We start from the raw sequence: 13,285 nt of genomic DNA, 5'->3' as shown, positions 1-13,285 counted from the left end.
CAAAACCCTGCGATTAAAAGTTGGCCACTGTTCGTTTTATCGAAAAAAAAGGGGGGGACTGAGCGGAACAAATTAAGATTATTCATGTCTGTTTAGGCTTCCTACTTAGAGAAACATCTCAATTGAATGTTATTTTGTAATGTTAATTCGATGTCAATGTCTACAAGAATGATTTATTTATCGACATTGTTTTTGAAGCGAGTAACAAACTGTCGGGTTGTATCTTTCGATGTTCTCAGGACATATCGTCATGATATAGACAAGCCATATTATACATTTATGTATCGAATGGACTGCAAAGATTTGTTAAGGTTGATTCTAATTGGTTTAAAAAGTCACGTGTGAAATAGTCAGAAGTGAAACTACATATTGATAGTTGTTAGATCTCATATGTAGTATAACGTAATCAGAGATCAATATTTTAATTAGATTGAGATTTTGACACTTGAGAAAATAAACTTTTTGTTTGCAAATTTATAGTATTTTTTTTTAAGATGCAATGTCCATATTTCCTGCAAGCATATAGAATATTTGAACTCAGTTAACATAAATTTGAGTTCCTACATTATATCATTTTTGCAGGAAACATGAACATTGCATCTTAAAAAAAATGTTAAAAAGTGTCAAAATCTTTATAGAATAAAGTTTTGGGATATATGTAACTAACATATTGAATACTTGTAATCTTTTTGTCTCAAAGATTTAAAGCCATCCCCACACCATCTATAAAATTCAAATGGTACATATATGGAATGATTTTCAATGAGTTAACTTTACACAAGAGACCAAGTGACACAACCATTAAGAACTATAGGTAACCGCACGGCCTTCAACAATTAACAAAATCAATACCGAAGATATTTGAAAAAAAGATAATTAGTATTATGAAAAACAAATATCAAAACATATTTCCCTTGGTATTTGTACTCGATTACCAGCAATTCGATGCAGCAGTCGTCTGTCTTCCAGTATCTTAGGGTATCAATCGCAAAATAACCATGCAGCTTCAGTGACTCCTTATTGAAATGATTTATATTTTGTTATGCATTTTGGATGTACATTTTCTGTCTAGGATTAGCCTATGAAGCACAATGTCTTTTCCGTCTTGTTTTAAATTGCACATAGTCCATCAACTTATAATTTTTTTTTGTAAATGCAGTTAAATAATTGATTTTAAGCATCCCAAGATCAAATGAGTGTAGTCAGTGGTTTATCATACATGTAAATATACTTTAGTCATATCTTTATTTTGATTATTAACAGTATGTCATGATCTACTTTATAGACGTAAAAGTATATTTACCAAGCAGCCTTCGACAATGAGTTAACTTATACCGCAAAAATATTATGCCAGAAAAGACGTCGCAATCCCAAATGATTGAGGCCCAACTCCGGGTGCTGGATTTTCTTGTTGTGTTGAAGACCATTGGTGACCTTGGGCTGTTTTCTGCCCCTTGGATGGGTTCTTGCCTATCTGACATATTCCACATTCTCAATTTGTTTATAAATAATAAAAAGAAAAACAGTCAAATAATAGTACAGAAGACAAAACATAGAAAACAAAAGACTAAGCAACACGAACCGACAAAAACAGGGGGTGATATCAGGTAAACCCTGAAATCACACATCCACGAAATTTGATACCCACTAAAATAACCGAATCCAAAATTTTAGTTGATCCCTAAAGTCTTCCTTAATGTGCATGATATTTGCGAGTGGATCAATCAACAATTAAATCAAAATATAACAACAGAACGTGAAAAGTCGTTCCCATCCATGCAAAAAAGTAGTATATATTTTAGAGTAAGTTGGTGAATCGGCAATAAACAATCGAAATGTAAAATATAAAACAAAGACTTAAAAAAAATTAGAATGTGGAATTATTGCTATAATGAGACAACTTTCCTCAAGAGACCAAATGTCACAGAAATTAAGAACTATAGTTCACTTGTTGGTTCAAGACATTAAATGTTATGTCGTCTACCCGATAGAGGTGCATTTCTTCTTGAAATTTAATGCAATGTGAGCAGCGTGTGGACAAATCAACTCAATGTGTAGGTGAAATACAATTAGATTAAATGTAAATAACAATACTCTGATATGCATGCATTGAAGACCTGTTGGTGACCTTCTGCTGTTGTCTGCTCTATGGTCGGGTTATTGTCTCTTTGACACATTCCTCATTTCCATTCTCAATTTTAGGAAATATTTGTTACTGGACAGTCTGTTATATTTATCCAAATAATCAATCAAAACAATTAGTTTAAAACTCATTTAAATGATACCATATTCAATGTAGTGGTCTTCGTAGCGAGAATAAACTTATCATTCAATTTTAAAAAGCACATTCAGTACATTATACATGTAGATTAAAATTGCTTCGTTAAAGTACGATGGATAACCTTCCCGACGCACTTTAAAATTGCTGTTAGTCATTAGCCTTAGTTACCACGTATTTAAGTTTATTTGTACCAATGTTATCATAAAAAAACAGACATACTTTGGAATCAGCATTTTTTGCAAACGTACATTTGTAGCAGAGTGCATAGTTAAAGTCGCATGTCATTAGCATAATATTTGTTTGCACAAAAAGTGCATTACAAGGTAACTATCAAGCGTTTCAATTTAACTAGTGTTATGTAATATTCAAGTCTTTATTTTTATTTTTTGTGTAAATATTCAAATTGTTAATAAGATACTAAGAATTTTAGTAATTTTAATGTACATGGTAGGCGTGATGTCAAATTTCAGTTATAAAGTCAAACACATAAATGATCAAATATTGGAAGTGTAAATAAAGCCCGAATTCAAATTATTTTATATTATTTTTGTTATTTGTCGTGTAATGAATAAATGAAGGTGAATTTATTTTATTATTGTTTGGTTTAGTTTAATATTTCTCTAAAAGGAAACAGACGTATGGACTAATAGTACCAGTCTCACAAAAATAATTCCAATGTAAACGAATGGGGAAAAATATACGTGAAAAACTTTGGAAAAAAGCATACAGTACGCGTTTCAGTTTAAAAACTGTATTTTTTACAGACAAATTAAACTAACAAGTACTAACAAAATGTATTATATACTACTAACGGTTAAGGAGGCCGGGATAAGGTACCGGTATTTGATGTATCCACTAACAAATGTGAAAAACTGTTAATAAAACATGATTTTATGCTGCTCCACATGTGGCAAATTTGATCTGTTGTTAAGCGAACAACTTTTTGTTATTCATTGTAAATTGTGTTTTGTTAAAAGTTCGTTCAAACGCCTTTTTCTTATCATAATTAGTCCATTTTTAGTTTCGTTTACAGATGCATGTTTTTTTTTATTAGTGGCTTTGAACTAGCTACTAGTTAACTGCGAGTACTCTCATAACTGTTTCTAGTGTCTTTTTGTTGTTTGGACGTGCAAGTACCCGGACACGTCTATTATATTTTTGTCCATCTTCGAGTCGAGCCTTTTACAACTGATTTTTTATCGTTCGTTCTTATGGAAGTACACTTCTAATGCATGGTCCCATTGCTTTCTATGTTAAATTCCTCCATTTCAAGTGGGCACACCTCTTTTATTTTAAGTTCAAATAAAGTGGCAATCATTACATGTCAAAGCAACACTTTATGGTGTCTTGTACTGAAAAAATCAACATACCTTTAATGGCATATAAGAAAGAACTTGTTCCCAGAATTTTGGATGTACCAAAACAGGTACTTCAGATCTGACAAAGAGACAAAATGTACCCTCTTTTTAAAATTTGGTGCAGTTCTTTTTTAATATTTAAAAAGTCCAAACGTGTTCTACAATGATCACCAGTCCTTCAGCTTTCATTTGATGCCAAAAATACCTAAATATCCTACATATTTTGAAAGTTACACTCATGCGTAGGAACTATTTTGTTAAATATGTACTACTTTCTGGTATGTCCTTTCTGGCCGGGCCCGAATTAGTGGTCTTACACCTTATGTTGTTCTGCTATACAACTGTCCGATGTTAGGGGCAGGGTTGGGATCCCGCTAACATGTTTAATTCCACCACATTATGCATGTATGTGCCTGTCCCAAGTCAGGAGCCTGTAATTCAGTGGTTGTCGTTTGTTTAGGTGTAAGTTACATGTTTGTTTTTCGCTCATTTTTATAAAATAAATAAGCCGATAGTTTTCTTTTTGAATTGTTTTACATTGTCATTTCGGGGCCTTTTATAGCTACATGTAACTGTTCTGTATGGGCTTTGCTCATCTCGGTTGACGACCGTACAGTGACCTACATGTATAGTTGTTAATTTCTGTGTCATTTGGGCCTCTTGTGGAGAGTTGTCTCATTGGCAATCATATATTGTACCCCATCTTCTCTTTTTATATGAAGTCCGTAATAACAGAATCAAATCAGTTACAATAGTCAAATATACTATAATTGAATAGAAAACACAACACGAAAAATCTTTTATTTTTCAATTATTTCCTTTTTACATATACATGTAGATTCGTTTATTTTAATATATTCTTCATAACAATCATCATGGAATTTGAATTTTTCTAATTCGGAATTTGTTTCGTCAAAGATTATAATTTCTTGTTCCTGAAATGTTTGCTTCACATTTGAAAATGGAATTAAAATAACAGCACTGACACAAAGTATAGCACATCCAATAAAATATGGTATCCCGCCTGATCCTGTTGTTTCTCTCAGGAAAGCTGAAAACATATTAAGACATTTTGAGGAAATTATTAGGGTGTTAAACTTGGCAAATCAAAAACGATTGACGAAACACGTAGTTATAATACCTTTGCTACTATTGTTATGACATGACTCAAGCATACATGTATAGTTAAAGATAAATTCTTTACTCATAATTGCAAATGACAGAACACGATTGTGGATTCTTATGCAATCATGAGCAATTAAAGCATTTGTTAATTCCATGTGTACTGGGCTAAATATTGTGTGGTGTGACGTCGTTACTACGAATATCAAATATCTAATATTTCAATATTTGCATTAATTTGTTCGCGAAATGGTTATTTTTTTTAAATTCAATGTTTGTAAAATATAATCCCATCTTAATCGAAAGAAGTAAAAGACTTTCATTCATAAACTCTGTAGAAAACACACTCAATTTCGTCATTTTTAAATTTCTCGATTGAGTTGAAAAATATTACTCTAATTGCAACTATAACATTAAATTGCATTTTGATTTGTCATCTGTAAGCACATATAATGTTCTAGTAATCTTAACTTAATAAACTAAACAGGAAAGTTTAACCTGTTTGTAACTGACACATGTACATTTATGTTAGGGGGAAAAATTTTGTCCTGCATTTTTTTTAGCTGTAATCTCTGTCCTGCCTTTTTATTTTTCACTCTGTTCGTCCTGCCTTTTTTTTTAGTTTATCCTGACTTTTTTTTACCTAAATTGTCGTCCTGACATTTTTTTTGCAAGTGTCTCATCCTGCCTTTTTTTTTTACTCAAAACTCCTGTCCCGCCTATTTTTTTCAAATTTCATCCTAGCCCCCCCCCCCCCCCCCCCCATAAAAATTAAATGGTAGCTCCCTTAACCGTTTTAAATCGTTTTCGACTATTAGTTTGACCATCCGTTTTGTTTATTCGTCCTCTCTTACACATTAGGAACGACATCAAAAAATCAATGAAGGATACAAAAAGTTAATTCAAATAGTTTGAGGGGGGATCAAAATTTCTGCAAGTTTTGTTTAATTATAAATTGACATCGATTTAATATATATCTTAATTGGTCAATCAATTTTTCCCAAATTAAGTTAAACAAGGGGGTAGGGGTCAGTGCAAAAACTACACGAATTAAGTTTGTTATCCTACATTGAACTTTTGATGTCGTCTCTTACCTGTCAGTGGATTTCCTATTGCACACCCAATGTCCTCTACAAGTAAGGCCAAACTCATAGCTCTCTTACACATTACCTGTTAATGGATTTCCTATTGCACACCCAATGCCCTCTACGAGTAATGCCAAACTCATAGCTCTGCCGTAATACTGAGGCTCTAAAAGGTTCTTCAATGAAAGATTCCATCCTACGTTGTTTCCTCCTATAGAATATAATTTTACATCATTTTATATATTTGAAAATGTGAAACTTTGTCAATTTACTGGTTTGCGCATATCCCTCCCTAGTCATGAACATCTAGCTTTTGTCAGTCTTGAGTGTTTGTTTCTTAGTTTAGCATTTCGTGTGTACATTATTTTTATTAGCCACTTGAAACCCGCCTGCAGATGCGGATTTTCTTGCAGCGTTGAAGACGCATTACTGGCCTCGTGCTGCTCTTTGGCCTGATTATTGTCTCATGACACAGTTCCTGTCATCATTCTTTTTTATTTATTATTTTTGGAACTTTTATTAAAGAACTTACATGCAGGGTAATCCCTCCAGGTTTGTGTAGAGTTGGCTAAGTAATTTCAAAGAAAGGAGTAATGATAGGGGTTCAAGGGTAAATTGCCACGTTCGTCGACCAACAAACATGAAATGAAGTGTTTTTTTAGTTATAAAATATGTCGCTGTGTACATTTGTATACTAATAAGTAGTTTCCAGAAAGAATATAAATCGCCAATTAGTTTTATAGATTTCCTCAAATGGCCATGGTTCTGATCTGTATATATTACTTTTCTATGACTGTATCTCAAGTAATAGACTACTTTCGAGTTCATCCGTCACCGGAAATAAATCGTCAATTATACGCGCCTTTGTGACGTCATTTACCAGATAGAGGGACTCGCCTGTATCCCTGCCCTATAAACGTTCATCAAGCTTCTTAGTGATCGTCATTGTGCAGAATAAACTAGAAAAAATTTAAATAAACTTTGTTCAGTAGGTACTTATTCACAATTCCCTAATGACAGCGGTGCAAATTGTCAATTATGAGAATTTTATTTGCCGAATATAATTCGTGCAATATAGCTTTATAGTTTTTTTTTTTTCAACCACTCGCTCAACATTGAAACGGAAGTCACGACGCACCTAATACGAGTGATGTTCACTAAAACAAGTTTTTGACGGAAATGCATCGAACTCGAAAGTTGTCTATTGTTATAAATGTCGACCTGAAAATAGATGTTAGCCTTTAATATCCGAACTTATATTATTAAATTTACTGTGCAATACATACCGTCAAAGAATCCGTATAAAACTGCAAAAACTAGAAATTGCTCTATTTTTGTCGAATAAGGTACCATTAACAGCATCAATCCCATTCCTGCCAAGAATACAATCCAGAATTTTACCACATGGTTAAAAAAGCAATGAGATATAAAACCAAAGAATAAGCGTCCAAATCCACTTCCGACACCAAGCATCGCCACTACCAATGAGATCTCGTCCATACCGATTCCGATAGAGACCGCCGTTTCCGGTAGCTGAGTAGCAGGTATATATTGTGCAGGAATAAAAAGAAAGTTTGTGATGAGGTAAACAATAAATTTTGGTTCTTTGCAAAACTTCATGTCTACTTTTTTATTAGTTTTACAATTGATGGGAACAATCTCTGAAAATAGAAAATAGGAGATTGGTAGAAATTATATTAGTAACATTTATTTAATGACAATTTCGACGGTTACATGTATAGCACTATCATATTCTATATGTTCCTATCTAGAGTCTTGTAGTTCAGTGGTAGTTGTTTGTTGCTCTGTATCATATTTATATTTTGTTCGTTGATTTTTTATACATAAATCAGGCCAATAGTTTTCTCGTTTACACTGTTTACATTTGTCATATCGGGGCTTTTTATATAGTGATTACGTGGCTAACTATGAGGTATAATATATTGGTCTTGTTCATTGTTGAAAATTTTACAGTTTTCTCATTTTGGCAATTACATGTATACCATAAATATCTTCCTATTCTTGCAATTCACATTCCCTGTATACGAAATGATTGTTAAGGATAGTTTAGTAAAATAGTTTAGTTATGTCCTATATTCGAGCGAATTTATTTAATTTAGTGTCCTTTTCCACAACAAACTCTTCGATTTGTAAAGTTATTGCTCAAATTTGCCGCTTTTCATTCTGGTAGACTCACTTTGAATACATGTAACGTACCTAATGTATGTCTTGTTACATTTATTCTCGTCCTGAATAAGTATAAGAAATTTGCCACTGGGCACTTAGAAATCAATCGAACCGAACAAACAATGATTATCAATTTTATGACTTGCAATAATCTAATAAAGCAGTAGCATTTGGTTTATTTGAAACTTATACAAAAAGTCATGTAATATCCGATAAAAGGCATAACGTCTGACAATCGAAAGTTGCTACGTTAAAACCCTTTGGTGTCCTGGTGCTGCTTTCTGCTCGTATGGTCGGGTTTTTGTCTCTTTCACACATTCCCCATTTCCATTCTAAATTTCAAATATCGGCTGAAACCAGAACTTACCTTCATCAGTTGACGGACAACGTCATTGATTTGACACTAGATCTGTAAAATTTTCGGAATTTTTTAACGAAACAAATATTTTAACAAAATGACAATAAAAGGAAAAAAAAACGGATTTGAAAGTAACATTGATGTCGGAAGAAAGACAGAAAACGCATTGACCAAAAGAATAAAAAGAAAGAGTTAAAACAAGAATGTGTCCCCATCTGTACTATCATTTTCTGTGTTCAGTGGACCGTGAAAATGTGGGAAAATCTGTAGTGTGGCATAAAATTGGAAAGATCATATCATAGGGATCATGTGTACTAAGTTTCAAGTCGATTGGACTTCAACTTCCTTAAAATCTACCTCGACCAAAATCGTTAACCAAAACTTTAACCCGAAGAGGGACAGACGGACGAACGGACGGACCCACCGACCAGAAAAAATATTTATTATGCCCATAACTGGGGCATAAAAATAACCACAAAATGTCACGATTGGTCTATATAAATCCAGGAGTAGCTGTACTTTGGTGCTCTTGAATTAAACAGTAAGCTTACCTGTCGGAAGTGGAAACACAACTGCCCCGCAGACAATCACATTTAGCGATATCCCTGCATGAACCAGTATAGCACCATGAAAACCATATTTTTGTAAAAGAGATTCAACTAAAATAGGCATGATTACCATGCCAAAAGATCCACCTAGTATTGCTAAAGACATTGCGATAAATTTGCGCTCAGTGAAATATTTGTCTACCGCTACTAATAAACTGCAATAAGAAAATGACATTCCAATTCCTGAAATAAAAATAAATGATAAAGTAATTTCTTAGTGTTTATGTGTACACTTTGTTTACAAAAAGAAAGCAAGACATGCAATTGATAAGCCTCTTCTATAGTACACATGTAGGTGGGAGAAAGAAAAAAAAATTAACGTATATTTAAAACTCGTGCGTTTTGCCGAAGTTTGCGATATCTGTCCTTTAAATGACACCGTTATACACTGTATACTGTACATTCAGAAATTATTGCGAAAAATGCGACAGGATTATAATCGCAATATTTGAAACTCGCATTTAAAAGAAAATTATATGAATTTTAAAAAGATTTTTCTCGATATCGCAAAAAAGGATAAAATTGCAATAATAAATGCACACAATAATTTTTGAATTTACAGTTACTAATATATAAAAAAGAAGATGTGGTATGATTGCCAATGAGACAACTCTCCACAAGTATTTAATGCCCATTAGATGTCAAACATAAAAGAGATGATACATGGTTCAGTCTTCTCATCTCAGTGGGTGAATTTAGGGTGGGGCTCATCCTTGCTCTTTGTGGAAAAAAATGATTGGTTTATTAACGAATTCACTTAAGCATGACCCTCTAAGGCAGTCAACCCCCATCCCATAAAAATTGCTAAATCCGCCACAACGTTTTACCTTTATTGACTATTTTAACTATGTATGTGGAAATAGTTCTTGTTAAATGTTTATAGATCATGATTCAAATATATATATCTAGATCTAATTCTGTTCAATGTTAACATATTTTTTTCTATACAATTTTTAAATAGTTTTAAATATTATACAAATACCATTATATGTAAACTTTTACATTAACAAAGCTCTTTATTTAGAAGTCAGTCTTTGTTTAAAAACAAGCCTGTTTGTTAACTTTAATGTTTGACATTGATTTGAAAGTATTGATGCAAAATTATCACATACAAAATTAAACATTCTATTATAAACATGGTTAGGAACAAAAATACATAACTCGATTTGAAACACGTAGGATTACTAACTATCCTTAAAATTTAAAACTACCTGTTCTTTATAGTATTTACTTTTTAAATGATATAAGTACAGTAGTACAGATTAAATTTTGTACCTGGTATAATCGCCATTGTCAAATATAACACAGGAAACGCCGTCACAAAGAATGAGGAGGCGTAGCCGATGAACACTAAAAATCCTCCGGACATTATAACCAATCTTTCTCCAAACTTTTCATTTAAAAGAACTGCAAAGATTGCTGCAATGATAAAAGTGTCGAGTAATTATTAAAAAAAATAATTGATGAATATATGTATGCTGATACAGTTTCTATCCTAAAACGTTTACACTATTCAATATCGAATTATATATAAACTAATAAAGGGATATTTTTTTCTTAAAATGCCTTCCTGACATACACCCTTTTTATACACAGTCGCTTATAATTTCTACCTATTGTAACAAATTGAAAACTTTAAAACCATTTAAACAATAATTGATAGTTAGATTTTAATTAAAAGTTCTCGCCTGTTTTAATTTAAGTTTAGGATTGGTATACACAGCTACGTCAAGGGATTGAATTATAATGATGTTATTTTTTCAGCTTGTTACGTTTATTAAATTTTGTCATACTATACATAACATACATTTTTGCACATAGGTATTTGTATTTTCGATACTAGTACATAGCAATGTATACCCCCAAGGGTGACTGGGGAATAGAAATACGGTCACTTGGTCTTCTCCCGACTGGCAGTAAAACGCTTGCCGAAGTAGGGCGTCCGTTTGGCTGTGCGGGATGTATTAAGTTCGCAGTCACGTCCGGTCAGAATGGGGACGTTAAATTCGATGTCTCGTGTAAAGAGAGTGCCACGCTCTTTGCACGTTAAGAACCCTTGCAACAACTCTTTGAGGGCCCGTGGATGGCCTGTTGCAAGGCAAAATTTCTGTCCCTATCCAATATACCCTCATTTTCCAGTGGCAGTCGAAATTTCCCCGACCATAATCTATGTTGGTCTCTATTATGACAAGACCTACCGATTGTATTTATTGTGAACTTGTTCTCGTCCTGAATATGCATGAAATATTTGCCACTGGACGTTAAGCAACCAACAATCAATCAATCAATCATAGCAATATATGTTTCCTTATATTCAAAAATAAAAGACAATACAACACTGTGATTTTTATATTGAATTTCATAAAAGTAAGAATGAATAGTGTTGATTATTTTATTAATTACCACTTACTAAACCTTGGTTTTAGAAAGAGCCACTATAAATAACTCACCACCCGAAATTGATACTGAAATATACAATGCACCAATTAATGTAACAGCTGTAATGTCTTTGTTAAATTCATCCATAATATAAACATGGTAAATTCCCATTGTATTTATAGATCCAATATATAAAATATGTTCAATAAAACACGCGAGTGTGATAATCCATCCCCAGCCACCCCCGGGTTCCTTCTTCGATGACATCTAGACGATATAAAAAACAAGTGTGAACACTTATTACATGTATTACACATAAAAACTCAAACTTAAATATAACTGTCCGTTTCAATCTACATTTAAATGAAATTGAATGTTAAATATTATTCCATTACGGTTTAATACTAAATACAGGTATATCGTACACAGACAGGAGTTAAAATAACCAGTTCAAAGCCTTTTTGTTTTAAATTTACATGGTATTTTTTGTTTTTTACATTATAAATACCAGTGTCATGCGTACATGTATAGTTTTAAATAAAAGTTTGATTATTTGGCATTGAATATAATGTCTAAAAATGGGTCATACTAGTTCGTTTAGTCAGATGATTTTAAAGTATTAAACCAAGTGTAAGGATACTGATCTGATTATGTAATAGAAGAGTCAGTGTAGTTTTGAACAAGTAAAAAAGAGCGGAACAACTTTGGCTACAATAGGAATTTTAATCCCGATGCATTTATTTTGTAAATGGAAAGCGTATATTAAAGATTAATACCACCACATGTTAAGCATTTAATTGGCGCGTGATAGATTATGTTACATTAGGGACGACATCAAAAAAATCATTGAAAGATAAAAAAACTTAATTCAAATAGTTTGGGGATGGGGTCAAAATTGCTGCAAGTTTTGTTCAATTGACATCGATTTTATATATATCCTTCTTGGTAAATCAATTTTCCCCAAATTAAATTAAGAGGGGTAGGGGGGGTCAGTGAAAAAAACTAAATGAATTAAGTTTTTTTTTATCCTACATTGAATTTTTTATGTCGTCCCTTAGGAGCTGCATGTTTAACTTTAATTCGTAAATCAAAATACCTTTAACACATTCGCTTACTTGTTGCGTAACGTCCATTGGCAAATATTTCATGCATGTTCAGAATTAATTCAAAGTAACAACAAATACAATGTAAGTCCCTAATAGAGGCAGTCTCAGACGAAGAGCGGGAAAGTTTTGATTTCCACTGGAAATTAATGGTATAGTAGATAGGAACATACATTTTGCCTTGCAATAATCCACTTACAGACCCCTCAACGAGATGAGGCAACGATTCTTAACGTCTAAAGAGTAAGGCTCTCTTTTTACACAAGGCTCGAATTTCAATTGACCACTGTACAAACGATTCTGCGAAATTGTACACCCCGGACAGCAATTTTTGGCCAGGGTTCAAATGACGGTCGAAGACTAACGTAAACAATTTTTTTATTCCAAATTACCCTTGACATGATAGCACGATGAACACAATGGCGGTATGTATAAATATACCAAAATTATATTACAATGTTTTTATATAATTTTATATAACAACCGACCGTGATATTTTATCCTGGGGATAATTTGTCCCAGTATTTATTTTCCAGACATGTTATTTCACAGGTCGATTTTTTCCAGAAGAGTGAAAATGTATCTGTGTTATGCGGATAGTATGTACCAGTATATATTATTCGTTGCATATTTCACAGAACCTTGTGAAATAGAGTCCCATTAACTACTATGTAAGATACTCGCAATCAATATATACCTGATTATAATGATAAATGTTTCAAAAAGGTAGAACATTTGCATAATTTTCCAATCAAAGGGAGGTAATTATGAGTAATTTTTATTTTAAAGATATTAATATTATAT

General features: G+C 32.7%; 1 protein-coding gene across 3 annotated transcripts; it reads right to left on the bottom strand.

The window, feature by feature from the left end:
* Nucleotides 1-4,423: 4,423 nt before the first annotated feature.
* Nucleotides 4,424-11,846, bottom strand: LOC143075906 (monocarboxylate transporter 13-like). 3 transcript variants are annotated; one of them, XR_012978457.1, is made up of 6 exons: nt 11,450-11,845; nt 10,275-10,418; nt 8,943-9,182; nt 7,133-7,507; nt 5,856-6,057; nt 4,424-4,690 (listed from the first exon to the last, which is right to left on the bottom strand). XR_012978457.1 is itself a non-coding variant. In XM_076251486.1 (6 exons), exons 1-6 carry the CDS (start codon nt 11,643-11,645, stop codon nt 4,440-4,442), a joined length of 1,332 nt encoding a protein of 443 aa, XP_076107601.1. In that variant the 5' UTR covers nt 11,646-11,846; the 3' UTR covers nt 4,424-4,439. The 3 variants fall into 3 exon arrangements, 2 of the variants coding, with proteins under 2 accessions (XP_076107601.1, XP_076107602.1); XM_076251486.1 differs by having other exon boundaries at nt 5,932-6,057; nt 11,450-11,846; XM_076251487.1 differs by having other exon boundaries at nt 5,932-6,057; nt 7,133-7,219.
* Between the last annotated feature and the right edge of the window lie 1,439 nt (nt 11,847-13,285).

This window comes from Mytilus galloprovincialis, chromosome 5 (assembly GCF_965363235.1).
Source record: "Mytilus galloprovincialis chromosome 5, xbMytGall1.hap1.1, whole genome shotgun sequence".
Taxonomy (NCBI): domain Eukaryota; kingdom Metazoa; phylum Mollusca; class Bivalvia; order Mytilida; family Mytilidae; genus Mytilus; species Mytilus galloprovincialis.
The sequence above is the reverse complement of the archived record's forward strand: the minus strand, read 5'-3'. Positions and strand labels throughout refer to the sequence as shown.